Below are 24,606 nucleotides of genomic sequence, written 5' to 3'. Positions count from 1 at the left end.
ATAACTTTTGCGCAAACTAATCAATAATCGCTTATTGCGATTTTTTTTACCAAAAATATGTAGAAGAATACGTATCGGCCTAAACTGAGGGAAAAAAATGTTTTTTTATATATTTTTGGGGGATATTTATTATAACAAAAAGTAAAAAATAATGCGTTTTTTTCAAAATTGTCACTCTATTTTTGGTTATAGCGCAAAAAATAAAAACCGCAGGGGTGATCAAATACCACCAAAAGAAAGCTCCATTTGTGGGAAAAAAAGAAGGACGTCAATTTTGTTTGGGAGCCATGTCGCACGACCGCGCAATTGTCAGTTAAAGCGACGCAGTGCCGAATCGCAAAAAGGGGTCTGGTCTTTGACCAGCAAATTGGTCCGGTCTGCAAGTGGTTAATGAAAATACAAAAAAAATAAAAAATAAAAAAAACACTAAACCAGTAAAGTTAGCCCAATTTTTTTTGTATAATGTGAAAGATTCGTGATCTTTATTTTAAGCAAAAATAATCGCGATTCTCATTTTGGCCAGAATCGTGCAGCTCTAAAATACATCTCTCTCTATTTGCCTTGGACTTTCAATGATTCCCAGACTTTATGGAACTCCCACCTACTACTACTACTCTGCCCTTATTATATATACTAATGTTAATTACATTTTTAGGAAAGAAAAACGGAGGAGGAAGGCCTAATCAGCAGATTTCATGCATGTGCTGCATATAGTTGTGACCCAAAGCTCACGTTAGGCCTTTGTGACCTCAGCCATTGTATTTACTGTATGTGAGGCTAAAATTAGAGCCATATTGTCTTTACTAAATGACATTACCTTGTAATGTGTTCTCCTCTGGAGCAGATCGCTTCCTTTTTCTTTCTTCATCCGGTGGCATTGCTGAAATAAAGAAAAAAAAAAAAAAAAACACAAACATCAGACAATGTATAACAAATGCCTATATACAATGAACAGAAGTGAAATGAAGCCCACAGGATCAAAACAAAATTAGGCTGCAATCTGCTGCAGCTATGAATGGCAGGCCACGCTGTTTAAAGGGAATTTATTTTCCAATAATTTTTTATATTGCTTGGGTACATACATCTTTATAAAAAGGTAAAACATGCATCCAATTTACTTTTTGAATTGCATAGAAAATACTCCAGATCATATCCTGTCCAAATTGACCTATGTATGTGTATGTATGAATGTGAGCTAGGAGCCTTAGATTGTAAGCTCCTTGAGGGCAGGGACTGGTATGAATGTACAATATACTGTACTATGTATACTATACTATGTAAAGAACTGCATAAAATTGTCGGTGCTTAGAAAATTTAAAATTTACAGAAATGTTGAAGCTGTGGGAAAAAAAAAAAAAAAAAAAAATCTAATTTTTCCCCCAAAAAATATATTTTTTTTTTAAAGAAAAATTGTAAAAAAATAAATAAATAAAAAAATAATAATATGGAGTAGTTTTACAAATTGGAAATCATTTTGTTACACTTCACACTGGGAAGGTGAATGCACTGTATAAATAAGTATTATAATTAAAAATAAAAGTACAGCTTATTCAGTAAATATACTAAACTTGCGTTTTAAAATTTCATTTTTTATTACAAATGAAATAACAAGGGCTGTATATGTTAAGAACACTTCACCTATATGAATGTTCTCCTGATTTTTAGGTGTCATTGTTTCTATAAAATTAAGGTATTGGGTATTCTTGGGAGGCTGTGGTTTGTAACACTTCTTTATCCGAAGATGCTGCTGGTGAAGAAAAACTTTGTGATGACTCAGAATCAGCTGAAAGAGTATTTCTGGAATGAGAAATCTGAAGGGAATAGCCACTTGCACTTTTATTATGGTCTTCATCCTTTCATCCTATAAATTATTTTGTATGTCACTGGGGCACCTCTGACATGCTAGGATGCGTTTTGTCATCCTTGTAGCATTTGGAAAATGTTGGTTGGTCTCACCATTTTACTGAGCGGAAGAAAAGGGAAAAAACAAAAAAACAAAAAAAACAAAAAACAAAAACAAAAACAAAAACAAAAAAATGTATTGACCAGACTATTATGCTGTGATGGTGGAGACCTTTAACCAGTTCCCAACCAGCGCACGGCGATGTACGTCAGCAGAATGGCACGGGCAGGGATATTGGTGTACAGGTACGTCCAATCTTTATTGCCGCCCTGCCATCGCCGCTGTGCTCGCGTGCTGGTTGGAACCCCCGTGAGTCCGGTCGCGGATCCTGCGGACTTGATCGCCGCAGGCATAACCGCGATCGTCTCACGGGGCGACTGAACGGAGAGATGCCGTTGTAAACAGTATCTCCCCGTTCTGCCTAGCAACTAGTGACGCTGATCTCTGCTCCATGTGATTGGAGCAGAGCTCAGTGTTCACTAAATGAAAGCCCAGCCCCCAAAAGTTAGTAACACACCCCTAGGAACACTTAACCCCTACACTGCCACCCATTGGTTAACCCCTTCACTGCCAGTGTCATTTACACAGAAATCACTGCATTTATATAGCAGTGATTGCTGTATAAACGACAATGGTCCCAAAAATGTGTCAAAAATGTCCGAGGTGTCCGCCATAATGTCGCAGTCACAATAAAAAAAAAAAAAATGTATTAATAAAAATGCCATAAAACTATCCACTAACCCATTTTGTAAACGCTATAACTTTTGCGCAAACCAATCGCCCTTATTGCGATTTTTTTACCAAAAATATGTAGAATATGGAGCGGCCTAAACTGGGGATAAATTTTTTTTTTTATATATTTTTGGGGGGATATTTATTAGAAGTAAAAAATAATGCGTTTTTTTCAAAATTGTCGCTCTATTTTTATATATAGCGCAAAAAATAAAAATCGTAGGGCTGATCAAATACCACCAAAAGAAAGATCTATTTGTGGGGGAAAAAAAAAAAAAGAAGGACGTCAAGATTGTTTGGGAGCCACATCGCATGACCGCGTAATTATCAGTTAAAGCGACGCAGTGCCGAATCGCAAAAAGTGGTCTGGTCTTTGGCCAGCAAAATGGTCCGGGGCTGAAGTGGTTAATAGGAATTATTCAAAGGTTAAAAAATGTACACTAAATTTGTCAAATTCCCCCGTTACCTGTCAATTAAGACCGGAGAGGACAAACTATCTACTGTATCCCACCAATAACCCAACTGTAGGAGGTACAAGATGGAGCCCACAAGAAAACTAAACTGGAGCCTTTACCTGAAGTGCCCCCTAGTGGCAGAAATGCATATGTCTCTTGTTTGAGAATTTCATTGAGAAGTACAGTATTGCTTGAACCGTATGCCAGGATTTGCTTGTCTTCAGCTGAGAGAACTTGCAATAATATGACTTTACATAAAGTCTCAAGTCTTTCATTAGGGTCTTCATATTCTATAGTTTGAATACCATGTCATGATATATTATTTATCATTGTAAAAACATATTCCACACTCTCTCCCCCCCAAAAATTGTTTCTCAAGCCTTCCCATCTCTATCAAAGCACCTGTAATAAAATAATAAAAGATCTGAACAATTTTCCCAAAGCCCACATATAGACAATGTAGATCATGAATTAAAATTTTAGAACAAAAATTATGTACGAAACATAAAACATAACATGCACTAGAAGTCCACAGTTAATAAAAGGTAAGGTGTTACACAGTATCACACCGCTTAGGCCCCTTTAACACTTGTGTGACTTGGGACTGCAAAGTCGCATGACAATCGTACCCCATGATTTCCACTGAGTGCCATTCATATCTGTGCAACTTCAAGTTGCACCGACTTCAAAGTAGTCCCAACTTTGGACCGAATGATGAGAGTTGAGGTCCATAGACCTCAAGTTTACAAGGCATTCCCTGAAATTACGTCAAAATTGGGTCAAAATCGCGCCTGCAAAATCGTGTGATTTTCAAGGCAGTGTGAAAGGGGCCTTACTGTACTCCAAACATTTGTAACCACACATTTGTGCAGCTTGCATGCGCGCCTGCTATCCCAACCCTACGAGCCAATGTGTAGCTATGTCGCCTCACACAGGGGAGCCAACCTACTGCAGTATAACTGCAGCAGTTGGTCAGGAAGCCGTTAAAAGCATTTTTGGCTCCATAGACTTCAATAGAAAAACGCCCGACGAGCAGAAAAAGTCTTGTAAAACGCTCAAATAGCAGCTCTCCACCCCTTAATGCTTTCTATTGGCTTAACAAAAATGCCTGAAGCTGTAAAAACGCATTTAGAACACTTCTAAAACGCTTTAAAAAAAAATTAAAAAAAAGCTACAAAGAAGCTTAACCACTTGCCGACTGGCTCACACCGATATACAATCGGCAGAAGGGCATGTACAGGCAGATTAACATACCCGTACGTTGCCCTTTAAATGGAGGCTTGCGGGTGTGCGCCGCGAGCTCCACAAGTGTGATTGCGGGTTCCGCAGAATTTATGTCCGCGGGGATACCCGTGATTGTCTCACGGAGAAATGCTCATGTAAACAAGCATTTCCCCGTTCTGCCTAGTGACACTGATCACAGCTCCCTGTAATCAGGAGCGGTGATCTGTGTCGAGTCACACATTGCGCCCCCTCCCCCTCTTAGAATCACTTCTTACGACACACAACATCTACAATGCCCCCTAGTGGTTAACCCCTTCACTGCCAGTCACATTTACACAGTAATTAATGCAATTTTAATCGCACTGATCGCTGTATAAATGTGAATGGTCCCAAAATAGAGCCAAAAGTGTCCGATCTGTCCGCCATGTCGCTCTCACGATAAAAATAAAAAAAAAAAATTGATAAAAATGCCATAAAAAACTATCCAGTTTTAGATTATTTAGTAGAACTATATATAACTACTATATATTAGTATAGTATAACTTTTGCGCAAAAACCAAATGCTTATTGCGATTTTTTTTACCAAAAATATGTAGAAGAAAACATATCGGCCTAAACTGGAGGGAAAAAAAAAAAAATTTTATATTTTTTTGGGGGAAATTTATTATAGCAAAAAAAAAATTTTTTTTTCAAAATTGTCGCTATATTTTTGTTTATAGCGCAAAAAATAAAAATCGTAGAAGTGATCAAATACCACCAAAAGAACGCTCTATTTGTTGAAAAAAAAAAAAGGACGTCAGTTTTGTATGGGAGCCACGTCGCTTAAGTGGTTAAAAAAAAAACCCCCCCAAAAAAAAAACCCATGTCAGTAAATCAATATGCCCAGGTTTAAATGGAGCCTCATGGAGATGTTTAACCGCTTGAGCCCCAGGAAGATTTTACTCCCTCCCTGATCAGAGCACTTTTTGCGATTCGGCACTGCATCGCTTTGACAATTGCATGATCGTGCGACGTTGCATCCAAACAAAATTGATGTATTTTTTTTCCCTTAAATAGAGCTTTTTGGTGGTATTTGATCACCTCTGCGGTTTTTATTTGAGCCCCCTAGTGTTAACACCTTCCCTACCAGTGACAATTTTACAGCAATCGATGCACTTTTTTATTTTTTGAGCTATAAAAAAAAAAAAGAAGGAAGTGCATTGATTACTGTAAAATTGTCACTTGCAGGGAAGGCGTTAACACTAGGGGGCGATCAAGGGGTTGTGTTCCCTAGTGTGTGTTCTAACTGAAGGGGGGAAGAGGACTGTGCAGAGAAGAAGATGACAGATCGCTGTTCATACTCTTTATGAACGTAAAAACTGATGAGGGAAAAAAAATTATAGGATCCGAAAACAGGATAATTTGTATATAGTATAAAAAAAAAAAAAAAATAAAAAAAAAAAAAAAAAAAGATAGAAAAAAAGTTAAATTGAAACATTAAATACATATAGAAAACATTACATTTACAATGTAAATATTTGTCAATGTTTATTCATATGTATATATTTCTTTGTACTTACATAGATCTATATTTTTTAATAGAACAACATCAAAAGGCTACCTTTATAACCCCTGAGGAAGGACTTGGATATGCCACCATTGTAATCTTGTGGGTGTATTCTCCGAAACATGTCGGGATTTGTTGTGACTATTACTCATATCTGACTTTATGTCGGACATATTTGTGTATTCCAACATTTTTTGGCAGCCGCTATATTTTGTGTCTTATTGTATGGTCTATTATTTTAGACGTGTATGTTATAATGTTTTCTATATGATACTTAATGTTTCAATAAACTTTTTTTCTATATATCTTTTTTATACTATATACAAAATTATCCTGTTTTCAGATCCTATAATTTTTTCTGCCCATAAAATCCCTGGGGCAACCCTCATCAGTTTTTACAGACTTCTTTGTGGGGTGTGGTAGAAGTGATTAGGATCCCTCATGGGTCTCTTTGTCTTTCTAATTTATACTCTGTATGAACAGACGATCTTGTCTCTTCTCCCCTCAGAGAACCGGAAACTGTGTTTACACACACACAGATCCCGGTTCTCAGTGTGTCCGAGTTATCGTGGGAGCCCGGCGGTAATTGCAACCAGCTGGTACTTGCATCGGCTCCCTGGGGGCGCACCCCTAGTGGCCAAAAAAGGAAGCAACGTAACAAAAATGGCGATTCGCTCAGCCAAGCCATGTTGCCGCAGTACAACTGCAGTGCCTGGCTGGCAAACTGTTATAGATGGAAAGGAATGCTCATTTACTCTTAAAAGGATATCAAGCAACACTTTCAATACATTTGAAGAGTTTAATTGTAATATAGATTCTCAAGCCAGTAAAGACGCTTGTATGAAGGGGTATGCACTTGTTGAGCTGTTGCTTTTGATTATAGTAAGGATTTAAGATCTCAATTCCATATATCACTCACTCTATGGATGCAAAGTTTGCCAGGTTTAGGTTCAACCATGCCTTCAATTGACCCAGTAAGCATACCTTATAATAATCCAGTAAAGCAGAAGACCTATGCTGCCTAGAGATTTGTGTTTTGACAGTATGTTATATGGGATCCTTTGCTGCAGAGGTTGAGGGGGGGGGGGGGGGGGCAGCCTGTCAGTGCTCAGACCATACATTGCCCACTGCATCAAATTGGTCTGCATGGCTGTCATCCCAGAAGGAAGCCTCTTCTAAAAGATGATGCACAAGAAAGCCTGCAAACAATTTGCTGAAGATAAGCAGACTAAGGACATGGATTATTGGAACCATGTCCTGTGGTCTGGTGAGACCATGATAAACTTATTTGGTTCAGATGGTGTCAAGGGTGTGTGACAGCAACCAGGCGAGGAGTACAAAGACAAGTGTGTTTTGCCTACAGTTAAGCATGGTGGTGGGAGTGTCATGGTCTGGGGCTGCATGAGTGCTGCCGGCACTGGGGAGCTACAGTTCATTGAGGGAACCATGAATGCCAACATGCACTGTGACATACTGAAGCAGAGCATGATCCCCTCCGTTCAGAGGCTGGGCCGCAGGGCAGTATTCATGATCACGACCCTAAACACACCTCCAAGACAACCACTGCCTTGCTAAAGAAGCTGAGGGTAAAGTCATGAACTGGCCAAGCATGTCTCCAGACCTAAACTCTATTGAGCATCAGAGGGGCATCCTCAAACGGAAGGTGGAGGAGCACAAAGTCTCCAACATCCACCAGCTCTGTGATGTCATCACGGAGGAGTGGAAGAGGACTCCGGTGGCAACCTGTGAAGCTCTGGTGAACTCCATGCCCAAGAGCATTAAGACAGTGCTGTCAAATAATGGTGGCCACACAAAATATTGAAACTTTGGGCCCAATTTGGACATTTTCACTTAGGGGTATACTCACTTTTGTTGCCAGCGGTTTACACATTAATAGCTGTGTGTTGAGTTATTTTGCGGGGGCAGCAAATTGACACTGTTATACAAGCTGTACACTCACTACTTTACATTGTAGTAAAGTGTAATTTCTTCAGTGTTGTCACATGAAAAGTTATAATAAAATATTTACAAAAATGTAAGGGGTGTACTCATTTTTGTGAGATACTGTAAATCTTAGCAAAAGGCAAAGGTTAAATTAATGCCCAAATATGGAATGTACTTGTTGATGTAGAACTGTCCACACCAACAGGTAAGACTGGAGATTACGTAGTGTTCACGTTATAAGACACTTTATAAAACAAATTAATCACCTTCTGCTCTACATGCAAGAAAGTTGCAGGCTTAGTTAACAAAAGAATTACATCATTGGCAAACAATGCAATCTTGTGAGAGCGGTGAGCAATATCAATTTCCGAGACAAATGGGTTAGGTCTGCGTGCTGTCGCCAAGGGCTCCATCATTAAAGAAAAAAAAGAAAAAAGGAGAAAGCAGGCAGCCCGACAAATGATGCTAGTAATTCTAAAAACGTCTGATAATACATAAGATGTGTACAGGGCCGGTGCTACCAATAAGCAAGGTAGGCACTGGCCTAGAGCACACACCAGTAGGGGGCGTCGGAGGTGCTTCTTCATTGGCTGGCTGTGCGGGACAGCCTGAGAAGGAAAGCAAACTGTCTCTTCATGGATAGTCCTGTGTGGCCCCCTCTCTCTGCGTCTCTCCAAAAATAAGGGAAGTTGCACGGATATCTTCACCTCCCCCTCCTCCTGGGATGACAAGCGGCTGCAGTATTCCCCAGTATGGAGGGTCCTGGTGGAGCACCAAGGAGGAAGAGTCTGACCCCCCCAGCACCATTTGAGTCCTACACAGCTCCTGGTACACTGTTCTGCTCTCCCCGAGAACTACAGAATGCGGTCAGACCCGGTCTACTCCTGGCCCTTCTCTTCCTGCTCTGGTCCTCGGTTCACCTGGCTGATGCCTGCAGCTGCTTCCCCGTGCACCCCTAGCAAGCCTTCTGCAATACCGACATAGGTGAGGCCACCTGCCTGTATATTGCCCTAGCCTGCCCGTATACCTACGGACCACGGCTGGCATGAGGAAGCGAGCTGGTGCCACCACCATTCAGACCGGGTCCAGAGGCGCAGGTGCGGACCACGGCCGAAGAAATAGGTGAAGAGGTGCCACAAAAATCTCCACCCCTGCAACCTCCATCATATCCATACATGGGCAGGGCAAAGGAGGTGGAGTCAGGGGTAATGCCCAGGGGGTTTTGCCTACGTTGTCAAAAAAACTTGCACCAGCGCTGGATGTGTACAGTTGAACGGAAGGTTGAGAATATAATTATAGTCGAAAATACTTTATGTACAGTAGTCCACAGGTACCCTGTCAAATGTTTTTTCAGAGGATTGGTTTTCTGATATAAAAGATTTACAAAGTGTGCCACATCCCAAGAGAAATGGAATAGAGAGGAACCCCTGGAGGTGAGATTTTTGAAGGCACTACCAACACACAATATAGAAAAAGTAAGAATTTTATCAAGTAACCATATAACAAAATATTGGATATGGAGGCATCAAAATTGTGAAAATTGATGACACAGAGATCCTATACCCAACGCGTTTTGGATATGAATGTAGTCTCCATCATGGTTTAAAAAGGAAATATGTAAAATTTTGTTGAATTGCACATGCATAAAATCATCCAAATCCATTTTTAAAAGAAAGACCCTGTCACATGGAGTCCATCCGCCATCCCATCCATATTGTCCCTGCTTGGAATGGAACTCTAAGAGGAATATTTCAAACCCAGGTTTGATGTCAAGAAAGTGTGTGTGTGTGTGTGTGTGTGTGTGTGTGTGTGTGTACACAATGCCGGGTGGTACAGGTATCTATGCCCGAAAGTGGGAGCAAAATACCTGTATTAGACAGGTATCTGCTCCCCCCTGAAAAGTGCCAAATGTGACATTGGGAGTGGATTACGAAAAGCGGAAGGAAAGCAGAGTCGTTATATGTTGGACTTTTGCTAATTTTGGTGGCTAATCCACAAAACTTAATTATTTAATACATTATTTTATGCAATACAAAAACAATATCAGAGAGCAAGCTTGTAAAAAGGGATGTCAAAAATTTGTTTAAACTTAAAGAGGAACTTCAGTCTAATCACATAATTTGTAATAAAAACACCTTTTCCATTCTGAAGCTTCACTCAAACCACTTTGCATATTTTATATATACTGTGATTCTGTACTTGCCAAACATGCTGCAGAAATCTCCCTCCACTGAGTCTGGCTGCAATCATTTTAACTGTGGGCAACTGAAGCTGCTGCCTATTTACTTCCTTGATTTACAGACACACAGAGGCACACCTCCAGCTCTCATTGCCCCCCCCCCCCCCATGACTCATCCCCCCTCCCTTCCTGGCAAAGACCTGTGCATTATGTCATAAGCCTAGGCATTTTTACCGACACAAAAACAGGAAGTGGGCTGTATAAGACATTTACTGGCAGAAAAATGTTTTACTATCCAAAGTTAAAACAACAAGGGCAGAGGATTTAACACATGGAAAGTTGAAAAAAAAAAATATGACTGAAGTTTCGATTTAAAGCTTACAAGTAAAAAAAAGCACAGGTAAAAAAGTTTAAAATGCAGTATTTTTCTTTTCCATAAATAATTGTTTTCACTTGCATTGTGCCTCTGAACATGCTAGCAAATTTGACTACTGCAGGATAAGTTGATTCTATAACAGAGCCCCCCTCCTTGCACATCAAAGCGCCCTCGTCTTCTGGGGGTGTCTAATTACCATCTGTGCTGGTTCAACTGCTCCGCCCCTCACCTCCCTGCATAAGCTTATGTATCATCTGGAGGAGAAGCCAAAGGGGAATACTATAGAGCAGTCTCTCAACCTTTTTATACCAAATGAACAATCATTTTGAGGTCTCGGAGAACACCATCTAAGATTAGCCCAGTAGTGGTCATTGGCAAAATGCCCCTTACAATGGTGGTGGTCAGTTGAAAGAACAGTGGTGGTCAGAATGCCCCCCTTATAGTCATGCCTCTGGCACTGCCAAGCGGTGTTGGACCCGGAACTATGCAGGCACGGTCAGGAGCATCTAGTGCATCTATGGCACTCTCCTTGTCTGTCCACCTGCAGGCCTATTGATGTGGTCAGTCTCTGGGTGGAAACCAAGCCTGTTATAAGCCAGCTAAAACCTCATTTGGGTGCTTGTGATAGAGAGTGATACGTGTGTTGTTCCTGATCAAGATCTGCCCTACTAGATTGGATTTCCCTGTGTATGATCTTGGACCGGATTTCGGACTATTCCCTGAACTTAGCCTGCCTTTTAGCCGGAATGTCATAGAACCCTGCTGTCTGCTAACGGCAATTATCTGTTTGCTTTTCTCAGTTCACATGTGCCCTGGTGTGGTGGCCAGGCACTATAGAATTTTGTATGCCCTGGGGGCAAGGGCGTACCAGTAGGACTGCTTGCCTTATGGGAAAGAGGGCTGCTATAGGTGAAGAAACAGTAGCAAGCTATAGTGTCTGACCAGCTGCGTTAGGGTAGATGTGGCAGGCACCATCAGTGTTAGCTACAGCTCATAGAAACCCTTGCCACCTCTGGAGGAGCCCTAAGGTTCCATGAAACCCTGGTTGAGAATGGCTGCTATAGTGCATCAATTGAGTGACAGCTCTGAATCTGCTGTAGCTGCTGACATGAGCTCTAGTAGTCTTATGCAGCAGACACGCGATCGGAATCCTCATCGGAAAAAGCTCAGATGGTTTTCCCGTTGGAATTCCGACATAATTTCGCTCAAACTGTCTTGCATACACAAGGTCACACCAAATTCCGACGGTCAATAAGACCGCGACATACAACACGTTCAACGGCACTAAAAAGGGAAGTTTAATGCTTCCGTGCATGTGTCAAATTTTTTCCGAGCATGCGTCGGAATTTTGAGTGTCGGAATTGCATACACACGATCGAAAAATCCGATAGAAAGGTTTTCCGTCGGAAAAATTAAGAACAGGCTCTCAATCTAAAGACTGTCGGAAATGGCGAAAGAAAAATACCGATCGGCATACACATGGTCGGATAATCCGATGAAAAGCTCCCCATCGGACTGTTTCAATCGGAAATTACGGCCGTGTGTACGCAGCATTAGGGTTTTGGAAAAAAGGTAAATACCATGCACAAAATACATCTATATTCTTCTGGGAAGATTTGTGTTGAAATGAATGGTTTGGTGACAGGGTTCTTATGGTAACCATTGCAATAATAACTCAAATTCTTTTCACAGTGAATACATTAAACTTTTGCATTAAACAATTCTTTGTTTTATCAAACTGCCAAGTTTTTATTACAGTCGGTGATCCCCCCTGGGGAAAAAATAAAATAAATCAGCTTGTTTCCTGTTCTTGTGACACCACATTCTTTCCAAGAATAAAGCTGAACTTGTGCTTTAAATAAAATAAACCCCACTATGTAAATCCCTGGTTATATGTGGCAAAGCATATCCTGTGGCCAGGATATCCTTAAAACAGTGTGGCGGAAAGATTTGGTATTGAGTTCACTCCATCTGTCAGTTCATTTGAATATTTGTCTTGGATGATAAATGGTTCAGCCCTTCTAACAAAATAGCATTACCTTGCCCCTTATATTAGCTCCTATAATGTCAGTGTTACGACAGTATATACTAAAGCTTTAATGCATTTCTCTATTTCAAGTACAGTTTTTGGCTCTTGTAACTATTCAACACAAAAAAGGTGGATAATGAATGCATTTTAAAATTCAGATTACAATCAGGATACAGAGAAGATGATGCTAATCAGGGCATAATTCATGCTATGTGAATCAATGGCTGATTACCACATTGTCACAAGGATTTTTAAGTATGCAAGTATATGAGGGATGATGTTATCCTTGGTCTCGGTAGTACTCAGCCAGCTAGAGAATATTTATGTTAACAGAGGGCTGATGAGCAAGGAACAAGAGCAGCCGTCCCAGGGCACTATTTTTAAATGGGTCTTTTGTAGGCCTGTCTGTGCATCAATACAAGGTTACAATACATTGTACATGCCATGTATAGGCACAGACTAGAGTTGCACCATTAATCGTCAAAAATTGAGATCATGATTCTTCCCCCCTCGTGATCTTAAATAATTTTCCCAAGTCTCTGCTCAAGCGGACAGCTTTCGAAAAAAATAAATAAAAAAAAAGCCAAGCAGTCTGCCAAGCTTCACAACATTCCTCAGCAGCTGAGCCAACTATAAACTGAGCCAACTATAAACATTGTAACTTTTTGTTCTTTAGATCAAAGGAATGAACTTTGATCTGTAAATGAAGGAAATTTAACCACATTTAACCACTTAAAGACTTAGACCCTTGTCACACGGGGGCGTTTAGGTGCTTTAGCGCTAAAAATAGTGCCTAGTGAAGCGCCTGAAAAATGCCTGATCTGCAGTCTCAGTGTGAGAGCCCGAGTGCTTTCACACCGAGGCGGTGGGCTTGCAGGACATTAGAGAAAGTCCTGCAAGCAGCATTTTTGGGCGGGTGGCGAGCGGTGTATACATTGGAATGCATGGGCAGCGCTGCTGAAGCACCTGCAAAGAACTTTGGCAGCAGAATTACATGGACGCTTTTAACCATTTCTAGAGACCGACCGCAACCACCACCAGGGGACAGATGGAAGGCAGACCTTGGGCCTCAATGTCCGTTCTATCATTTGATTAGCTGACATTTACAAATGGACAATCTGAGACCCTTAGGATTACACACTCCCACTTGTGCCACATCTGCCTTCCATCTGTCCCCTGGTGGTTGCGGTCTCTCTCCCCCTCAGTTCTTCAGCCATACATCTGTTGCTGCTGCCTTTTGGGATTCAGCAATTTGGGATTGATAAATCACACTTGCATCCATCCCTAAAGAAGCGAGCTACGTCTCGCAAAACACATTGGATTATTTGATGCCTGTGCATACTGTACAATATCTACGTGTACCAATGTTACTTCTATCATGTGCATTTTTTTTATTGGCTATGCTATTGTCTACACCATTCATGCATGTATATTATTTCTTGATTAAATGGTGTTACTATATTTACTTTTGTTATCCAGTGGGTAACTGTGCTCACGTCACTGAACCGCATCTGTGACAGTTTTCCTAAAGTTCTGCTAAAATTAGCAGCACTTTACTGCTACCACTCCAGTGTGAAAGGGCTCTAAACTTTTTTCTGACACTTGTTGGTTTCAAAGTTAAAATAATAATTTTTTGCTAGAAAATTACTTAGAACCCCAAACATACTATAGAGATCATAGACGATAGACACGACAGACATATATATTTATTTTTTCCAAGCAAAGACCCTAGGGAATAAAATGGTGGATGTTGTAATATTTTATATGACACTATATTTGCGCAACGGTCTTTCAAATGCAATTTTTTGGGGGAATTTTTTTTTTTTTATGAATAAAAAAAAAAAAAACAAAAAAAAAAAAAACAGTAAAGCTAGCCCAATTGTTTTGTATAATGTGAAAGATGTTACGCCATGAGAATCACGATCTTTATTCTAAGCAAAAAAATAAATAGTGATTCCTATTTTTCCCCAGAATCGTGCAGTTCTAGCACATACCATATATAAACTGTTAAATGTGCAAGAATTGCTGCAGTTTTGGTCAACCACTCTCATGAGTTGAACACATTTGCCACACTCTAGAAGCAGAAGATAGAACCACTATTGTCAGTCTTCGCTTTCACTGTAAACACAGGAGATTGCCCACTTGGCACTGGCTCCACATGGCTTTGCATGAAAAGCATTCTCTGATTGCATGAAGTGGATAAGTGGGGTGGTGATGTCATACTCTCCACCTCATCCAATCACAGAAAGCTCTGCATTCACTGAGATGACACAAAGTATCAATAGACGTGGGGGGGGGGGGGTGTAGCTCTCGCTCTGGAATGATGTCATATGACAGTGTCCCAAAACGGACGCTCTCGCAGCGATCGCGCCATGTTGCTAGGACACGGCGGGACCCCGATCTCTGTAAAGAGCTGTGTCCGCTCTTTAACCATGTGATTGGCTGTGTCCAATCACAGCCGGTCACATGTAAAACAAGGAGATGCTGGTAATCGGCACTCCTCGCCTCACACTGACAGAGTGTGAGGAGAGGAGAGCAGATCAGCGGAATCTCCTCACAGGGGGACATCTAGGGAAGTAATCAGGGCACTGATCCACAGTGCCCCGATTACAATAAATACAGTGTTAGAAAACAGTGCCCACCATATATGCCCACCAGTGGCAGCAATCAGTGCCCACTACTGCCCACAGGTGCCACCAATCAGTTCCCATTAGCGATGCCAGTCAGTGCTGGCAATCAGTGCTGCCCATCAATGCTGTCAATGCCCATCAGTGTCACCCATCAATGCCCATCTGTACTGCCTATCAGTGGCACCTGTCAGTGACCATAAGTGTGGCATATTAGTGCCTCCTCAATGCTCGCCAGTTCAGCCTATCAGTGCCGCCTCATCAGCGCACATCAGTGAAGGCGAAAAATTACTTCATTACAAAAATTTACTGACAGAATAAAAAATAAAATAAAAAATTCTCTAAATTTTTGGTCTATTTTTTATTTTTTTGTAAAAAAAAAAAAAAAAAGCAGTGATTGAATACCACCAAAATGTGTTTGGGTACAGTGTAGCATGACCGCGCAATTGTCATTCAAAGTGCAACAACGCTAAAAGCTGAAAAATGGCTTGGGCAGGAAGTGCCTAGTAGGAAAGTGGTTAATATACCCGCCAGCAGTACCAGTTATCAGTACCAGTACCCACCAGCAGAACAAGTCAGCAGTACTAGCCAGCAATACCAGTACCAGCCAGTACCTGTCAGCAGTGCCAGCCAGCTGCAAGAATCCTGAGGAAGAAGTTAAGATTGAGGTCAGTTGAGATGCAGGTAAACAGCCTTAGGCCCCTTTCCCACAATCGGTCCAATCGGGTCCGCCTGTGTGTGTTTTTCTGGTGGATGCAAATGGACTCTCCATTCACCTCTATAGAGCGGCAGATGTAAACAGACTCATGTCCATTTACACCCACCTATCTGCGATCCGATCTCCTAAAAACAGAAGGGGATCTGTCCCCTTCTGTATGGGCGGATCGGAGGGCCCTTGGGGTAGAGCGGGTTACATCCGTGTCTGCTCTACATATGCAAGTGGACACAGACCTGCCATCCCCCCTTTAAGCTGATTGTGGCCCGTGACCAGTTACCAAGTCAATAAAATGGCCCTTGCTCCTCAAAAAGTTGGCCACCCCTGATGTACACCATCCCATCTGTGTTGACTCAAACTGTAGTCCATGCAGACACAGCCAACAAGCAAGTGACAATGCAGCCATGATGTCTGAATAATCAGGCTAGCATTGTCACCCTATTAAAAGGAGGAGACACAAATGGGACACATCTGGTAGGATCAAAAACATGAGTTTGCAGGAAGGCTAAAAAAGGCTAAAAAAAAAGGAAACAGACATGACAGTAAACTTAAGTGTGCGCAACTTTGCTTTTGTTACTTTTTGTCTATTTGTTTGGTTTAACTGCTGCAAGCACACATAGGAAAAAGATGGCAACAGATTACCAAAGCTGTTTTTTCTGGCTGGCATTCAGCAAGATTTGACAAAATTTGGCAATCCTAAATGAGTGTTTTGCTATCGCTTTTTTTTTTGGAGGAGAAATGTTTTGATTTTTCTGAGACGATAGAAGACATTTTTTGTCTGAACTGCAGGATCATCTTCTTCATCTAGTAATCAAACCATTTCTGTGCTAATTAGCATGTTAAAGGGTTGAGTATCTTCAGTCCTCATGGAATAGTTTCATTGCAGAGTTTCAGGCTGTCTTTACTTTGTATTAAGCAAAAACAAGCAGTATTAAAAGGGTCATTAAACACCATCAATTAATGCTATATTACATGCTGTTCAGCCACTGTGGGATTCCTTTTCTGTATTAGGCAAAAAACCTGGTTGATCCTGCTGTACTGTCTCCCCCTTTTGATTGTGTACACAATGCAGTTGGAGATTTTGCAGAGCGGTGTTGGCAGCTCTGCACATGCTCAGTTTTCAGTAAGTTTCTATGCTGAGCATTTCCTCCCTATCACATCTGTGCAGCCCATGTGACTATAGTAACACATGTGGGCCTATACACAGTGGTAAGTGACAGCCCACTTCCTCCCTTCTCCTCCATGCCCACTAACCAGCTAAAACACAATGGAGGTTGGATATTACATCTTGATTGATGGAGGCTTCGCCTCCCAGTTATTCAGACACAGCCTGGAGGGGCATGACACAGCCTGCAGACAGGCTGGAAAAGAGCTTAGTCATGTGACAACTGTATATCGATTTGGAGAATGTATCTAGATTTTTTTTTTTTAAACAAAAATTACAATGCCATCATCCACATACAGAAAGAGAACGTTTAGTTTAATGTCACTTTAAAGTGGTTGCAAAGATGTGACATGAACAAAGCATATCTTTCTATAGTGTGCACTTGCCCCAAACTAAAACACTATGTGTGATTTCTGTTTGCAGCCTTGCTCCTCTGCTATCTGCAGGAGTCATTTATGACAGTTTGTGGACTCCATTGATTTAGGGAGATGGGTAGTAGAGCTCTAGCACACATCAGATGTGTGTGATTGAGTCTAAGCTGTGCATGTTTCACTATGAGATGGTGCTTGTGGGGGATGTCCCTTCCCTCCACTCAGGTCTCAAATTACACTCAGTTCTCTCTGAATTGTGTATGGTGCGATTGGCACTAGATCCCCCACCCCTGGAAGCTCAGAGAAACAGTGTAAATAATGGACTTTAAAGGCATGTAGCGAAAAGATGACTGCAGATAAACAGCTAAATTTATTTAGGAGGATTTGCTTAATCTACGTCTATCTCCCAAGGCTAGTCACTTCGCTGAGTATAAAGTAAGGGTTTACAACAAATTTAAGCAGTTATTTCAAGCCCAAACATGGCCATGCACTGGGGACACAGGCTGGCTTCCCTGATCTTGTATCATGTCCGCAGTCTCTGACCATCTCCTGTACCATGTCCCCAGTCTCTGACCATCTCCTGTATAAAAATATTTTTTCAAAAATACGTTTCGTTATCGGTCATTTTCGGTATAGGTTTCGGTTTTCAGCCTAGTGTATTTTTCGTTTTCGGTATCGGTTTCGGCACCAAAAAAACCCATTCGGTGCACCCCTAACTATCTCCAGTCTATCAGCCTCCATTCTCTGGGTTCGGATGCTGATCTTCCCTTCACAGAGCCCTTAAAGTGCTTGTAATCGCTGGATTTTTTTTTTTTAAACAAACTTGTCATACTTACTGCTATGCAATGGGTTTGCACAGAGCAGCCCTAATTCTCATCTTCTGGGGTCCCCCCACTGGTGCTTCTGGCTCCTCCTGACTTCAGAACACCGCTATAGTAAGCTGCAAAGTATAGTATAGAGTGCCCCTAAAGCAACATAAAAAACTTCTGGCTTTAAAATCACTCACTTTCTTCTCCTGCCCAGGACTACATATGTAGAGGTATTGCTCCTCACACATTCACAAGTTCTCAGGCGGACATGTATGTGTGCTGCACTGTGTGTAATGACATGTATGAACAGTGTACTAAGCTATGTGTGCTGCATTGTATTTTTTGATATGTAAACAAAGAGTTGGCTGACCAACAAATCGATTATGAAAATAGTTGACAACTGAATATAATCGATTATGTCGATCAGTTTTAGCCCTACATTCTTGTTATATGAACACATCTAAGAGATACAAAAGTGTAATTAACCACTTCAGCCCCTGACCATTTTGCTGGTCAAAGATCAGTCCACTTTTTGCAATTCAGCACTGCATTGCTTTAAAGCCCCATACACACTATCAGATTATCTGCTGAGTTTTTCCTTCAGATTTACCAAAACCATGTAGTAGAAGGGCCTGCCTGATTGCATACACATTGAAACTCCTAAGGTTTGACCTCATATTACATGGTTTTGGTAAATCTGAAGGAAAAACTCAGCAGATAATCTGATAGTGTGTATGGGGCTTAACTGACAATTGCACGGTCATGCGACATGGCTCCCAAACAAAATTGACATTCTTTTTTTTTTTACTTTTTGTTATATATATAATATATATATATATATATATATATATATATATATATATATATATATAAAAATAATTTCCCCTCAGTTTCCCTAGGCCGATACGTATTCTACATATTTTTGGTAAAAATAAATTGAAAAAACGCAATAAGCGATTATTGATTGGTTTGCGCAAAAGTTATAGCGTTTACAAAATAGGGGATAGTTTTATGGCATTTTTATACATTTTTTTTTTACTAGTAATGGCGGCGATCAGCGATTTTTATTGTGACTGCGACTTTATGGCCGGACACATCTTTGGGACCAGTCATTTATACAGCAATCACTGCTATACAAATGGGTGGCATTGTAGGGGTTAAGTGTTCCTATGGGTGTGTTACTAACTGTTGGGGGCTGGGCTTTCTTTTAGGGAACACTGACCTCTGCTCCAATCACATGGAGCAGAGATCAGCGTCACTTGTTGCTAGGCAGAACGGGGAGATGCTGTTTACAACGGAATCTCCCAGTTCAGCCGCCCCGTGAGATGATCGCAGGTATGCCCACGGCGATAGAGTCCGCGGGACCCGCGACCGGACTCACGGGGGGTCCCGACCAGCAAGCAAGTGCACCGCTGGCAGGGCGACATTTAAGATTGCCCGTGCCATTCCGCTGACGTACATCAGCGTGCGCTGGTCGGGAAGTGGTTAAAGGAGTTGTAACGGCAGAAGGTTTTTTTTTTATCTTAATGCTTTCTATGCATTAAGATAAAGAAAACCTATGCGTAGCAGCCTCCCCGGCACCCCCTAATACTTACCTGAGCCCCATTTTTCTCCAGCGATGGCCACAAGTTCCTTGGCTGTCAAGCACTCTCCTCCCGATTGGCTGAGACACAGCAGCTGCGCCATTGTAATAAAAAAAAATAAAAAAATAAAAAAAAATTCAAGAAATTCTGAGATGATTTCAGATTGGTTCTTTTGGATACTGCAGTCAGCACTCCCTCGATGCACTTTGCAACTTTTTTTTTTTTTAAATAAACACACAATCTTGCTGCAATTTAATTGGAACTCCTAAATCAGAAAAAAGACACAAAAGAAAATTTGAGACGCATATACAGTACTGTATTTATCGGTGTATAACACGCACTTTTTTCCCCTTAAAAGCAGGGGAAAAATCGCGGGTGCATGTTATACAACGATCCCCCACAATTCTGAGCCTCGGGGAGGCTTTCAGCCGTCTTCGGCTCTTCTCGGCAGCTTCCGGCCGTTCTCGGCAGCCAAAAGCTGCAGAGAACGGCCGAAAGCTGCAGAGAACTACCGCGCGCCGCCGAGATACACAGGACATCTGGCTTTGTATCTCGGCGGTGCCATTTAAAAAAAAAAAAAAAAAAAAAAAAAAAAAAACACTGACAAGGCTGCAATGGTGGACAAGGCTACATATGACACTGACAAGGCTGCAATGGTGGACAAGGCTGCAGATGGACAATGATAAGCCTGCATTGATGGGCATTTAAATGCAAGTTTTTTTTCCTTAAAATCCCCTCCTAAACTTGGGGTGTGTGTTATACGCCAATAAATACGGTATATATAAAATTACATCTCACCACCCTTAGGCATCTCTCTGTCTTTCTGAGCAACTCTTGGAGCCTCATGCTTATTCTCACTGGCTTTTGGTCCTTCTCTGTCTTTCTCATCAGCTCTCTGAACCTCCCGGCTTTTCTCCACAGCTCTCGGTGGGCTTGGGTGCTTAACTCCTCGTGGCATAAATGTCAGTGGCTTCTGGTGGCTTCTGGGTTTGTGTACCAATTCGTCGTGCTCTCCTGAAGGCTTGTCATTCATGTCACTCTGTTTCCGAACATGGTGATTTCCCCTATCCCGCTCCAGCCTACTTCCTGGAACAAAGACTCCGCAATTCTCATTACAGTGGAAAAATCTGTGTCCACAGAATGAGCCATCAGTGAAGCCCTTTCCCTCTGCAGATCCCTGTAAATTGACAACAAAAGAACATGGAACAAACAAATGACTTACACATGAGGTCACATATGTCAGAGGGAAAAAAATAAATAAATAAAAACATTATGTAGGGTTTAGAGAAAGACTGGTATAGCATGAGCGTTACAAAGCTAATGTTTGGAACAGAGGTCTTGTTTGTAAGAATGGGAGGCTGTAACACATAAGGGTGATCCTTCTCATTCACTTGTGCATCTAATAGAACACATTGTAGTACAAGAAGAAAGGAAGACTCCAAGACATATGCATTATTTAACTATGCCTTGGAAGTGAAGGCTACCAGCTAATATGGAATATTTTAAATTGGTTGTAAACCTCAGATATGAATTGTAAACAATGCATATCTGTCTATAGCAGTGGTTTCCAAACTGTGGCCCTTTGCTTGCCTTTATCCGGTGTCCCCTCAGAATATGTGACCCATCAGATTAGGTAACGGAAGCGATGTTCCCTCAGCTGAATACTTACTGCGCATTCCCTTGGGACACTTTTCCCTTTCACTCATAAAAGACACTATTCCTCCCACTGACACCAATAGGGTATAATTCCTACTACGGACATCAACAATGGGTCACGGTTACTCCTGTTGACACCAATGATGGGGCACTATTCCTCAAACTGACACCAATGATGGGGCACTATTTCTCTCACAGACACCAATGATGGGGCACCAATTCTCCCATTGACACCGATGGGGCACCAATCCTGCCCCTGGTACAGGTCAACCTCCACTGAAGCCAGGACAAATTTCTACTCCCAATGGCTACAGTCCAGCCCCCCAAGAGTAAACATGGCTCTTTGTTTAGGAAGTTTGGAGACCCCTGTTTTATAAAATGTATCAAATTGCTTTTGATGAAGGCCTAAGGCTGAAACGAGTCAGCATTTTTGGATGATGTTATTGCTGTAATGTTCAAATAAATATTTTCTATGGAGAAGCTGTCGCGTTGCCGGCCTGTACTTTTTATGGATCTTTTGGGAGCTTAATTAGCCAGAGCACCAACTACTCTAAACACCAACTATACTATATAGCGGTAGAGCTTGGGTGAGTTTCTCTTGCTTATTTGTTATGCGCCCTAGTGTTGTTAACTTAGTAAGCTGTAAGCCTTTTCACAAACTTCCAGTAATCCAGATGGCTGATGATGTGTTGATTGATTTCAAAGGTTAGTAATCTCATTATTTAGAATCACATTCATGTACAAAATATGAATATCTACGCAGATCTTACCAATAGCTGCACTCCAAAAAGAATTTCTTCTTTGTGATTGACAGATCCTTTGTACCGCAAAACACCCCTCTCCTTGCGTCCACTGGATGAAATAACCTGAACGCGTACGTAGTCTCCAGTGTTCAGATTCATAACTTCCCTCAACCTACTGCGTTCCCGAAAAAATAACAGACGCTCTTCTGTATCAGTAACTGCCAATAACATGCTCCAAATCAACTGTTCAACTTCATGTACTGACTCTGAGCTTACACCGACCAACTTTTTGGATTCATGAACCCTAAGCCATAGTGTCTCCGAATGATGAAGGGCACCGTCCTTCCTGTTGGGATTAGAAGGTGGATTTCCGGTCAATGTTAACAGGCTCCCTCTCTCTACTCTCTCAGATGTGCCATCAGAAGACAGGAGAAGTGATGAAAAGTCCCGAGCTGCGATAAAAAATCTTGGAGAGGACATTCTAGTGTTGATTACATTCAATGTGAAGGTTCACAAAATACCTGGCGAGAGAAAAGAGGGGAAAGAAATGAGTCCAAATCTGCTGTATTAGCACTAATAGCAGCAATTGTCTGGCTGTTATACTGATGTAAAAGCTTCAAATAACACTTATCTGGAATAAGTATCTTTACTCTGAATTTAAGCCAAAGACAGTCAGGAGGCAATTAGTATTGTCCAAATAAAGTCAACAACGTCACGTTTTGGTACTGATCTCAGTATGGGCTTTATAGAATGGCAAAATTGGGTCCGTTACCCTGAGCACTTGGCAGTAACAGAGACCAGACTAATAACGTAATAGTAATGATGCTCTTAAAAAAAAAAAAAAAAAAAAAAAAAAAAGACAGCACCATGGGGTAGTTTGGGGGATAATTTCAATATGCAATCAAAAGGGTTACAGCAGAGGTAGCCAACCTTAACCTCTTCAGCCCCGGAAGATTTTATCCCCTTTCTGACCAGAGCACTGTTTGCGATTCGCTTTAAACTGACAATTGTGGTCGTGCGACATTGCACCCAAACAAAATTTACGTCATTTTTTTCCCCACAAATAGAGCTTTCTTTTGGTGCCATGTGATCACCTCTGCCGTTTTTATTTTTTGCACTATAAACAAAAGTCGCAATAATATTGATTGGTTTGCGCAAAAGTTATAGGGGATAGTTTTATAGCATTTTTATTATGAATTTTTTTTTTTTTTTTTTACTAGTAATGGCGGGGACTGCAACATTATGGCTGTATCACGGGAGTGCACCCGCAAGTACTCCACACCATGCGAGGGAGCTCGCATGAAGGTGAGAATTACTTGCGGGGGGGGGGGGGGGGGGGAGCCGAGACAGCCGCCGAGGGACCCCAGAAGACCAGGTTCAGGGGAGCCACTCTGTGCAAAACGAGCTGCACAGTGGAGGCAAGTATAACATGTTTGTTATCTAAAAGAAAAAAAAAAATTCCTTTACAACCCCTTTAATACAGCGATCAGTGCTATGAAAATGCATTGATTACTGTAAAAATGTCACTGGCAGTGAAGGGTTTAACACTAGGGGGCGATCAAGGGGTTAATGTGTTCCCTGGTGTGTGTCCTAACTGAATGGGGGAAGGGACTGTACAGGGGAGATGACAGATCGTCTGTTCATACTCAGTATGAACAGACGATCTGTCCGTTCTCCCCTCAGAGAACCGGAAACTTGTCACACACACAGATCCCGGAGTGCCCCGAGCGATTGCCGGAGACCACGACCACACCCCCTAGTGGCTGAATATGTTAGCGATGTAACATGATGGCGATTCGTGCAGCCGAGCCATGTTGTCGCAGTACAAGTGCGCCGGCCAGTCGGCAAGCGGTTAAAATGGATGTAAACCTGATTAATTAAAGTTTGAGCTGGGCACATACCGTATACCTGCAGTGCTTTCTTATCGCTCTATAAAGCACCAAGTCCAGTGGTTTTCTCCTGCTCCGTTTTTCTGTTATCTGCATGATAACTGCTGACAAAGTTCTCCGACACGTGATAAAACCAGCCTGAATTTCGTGTCAGGGAGGGTGCTATAAATATATTAGCAGAAAGCTGGTCTACTAAAAGCACAGCTCTGAAAGTCTCTCCCCGATCTGGAGGGGGTGTGTGTGCGTGCCTTTCCTCCAATCAGCTGTCTCCCTGTTTAAAGTGGTTGTAAACCCCCTTCCTGACTTTAAAAACTATAGGTAGGCCTACCTATAGGTAGTGGAAATATCTCCTAAACATGCGCAATGTGCTGTGAAGAAATGGACATCCGTGCCCTTTCTTTCCCAGCGTGTGCCGTGACGGACGGCTCCCTCGCGCATGCCACAGAGCCAGAGTCTGTGGCCCCGGAAAGGAAGAGGGGTGAAAATGGATGTGGCCTGCACAGGGGGATGGATTCCTTTGCAAGCGAGTGTCACATAATGGGCTAGTATGTGATGCATACTAGCTCATTATGCTTTTAAATTGCAGGAAGCAAAAGAGGGTTTACTTCCTCTTTAATCCAACACTGCCCTACTACTGCTGAATGAGGAAGTGAAAATTCG

General features: G+C 41.7%; 1 protein-coding gene across 2 annotated transcripts in view; it reads right to left on the bottom strand.

The window, feature by feature from the left end:
- Positions 1–24,606, bottom strand: part of LOC143981415 (ubiquitin carboxyl-terminal hydrolase CYLD-like) — a 72,510-nt gene that overhangs the window by 34,819 nt on the left and 13,085 nt on the right. For both annotated transcript variants that reach the window (XM_077479243.1, XM_077479242.1), the window contains exons 2-4: positions 22,085–22,578; positions 20,457–20,835; positions 818–880 (exon numbers count right to left, since the gene is read on the bottom strand). In XM_077479243.1, coding sequence (XP_077335369.1) covers positions 818–880; positions 20,457–20,835; positions 22,085–22,537 — 895 coding nt within the window. In that variant the 5' untranslated portion in view covers positions 22,538–22,578. The remainder of the gene's footprint in view (positions 1–817; positions 881–20,456; positions 20,836–22,084; positions 22,579–24,606) is intronic.

Source organism: Lithobates pipiens, unplaced genomic scaffold, assembly GCF_037356315.1.
Source record: "Lithobates pipiens isolate NorthernLeopardFrog02 unplaced genomic scaffold, aLitPip1_a1.2 Scaffold_156, whole genome shotgun sequence".
NCBI classification, from domain to species: domain Eukaryota; kingdom Metazoa; phylum Chordata; class Amphibia; order Anura; family Ranidae; genus Lithobates; species Lithobates pipiens.
The sequence above is the reverse complement of the archived record's forward strand: the minus strand, read 5'-3'. Positions and strand labels throughout refer to the sequence as shown.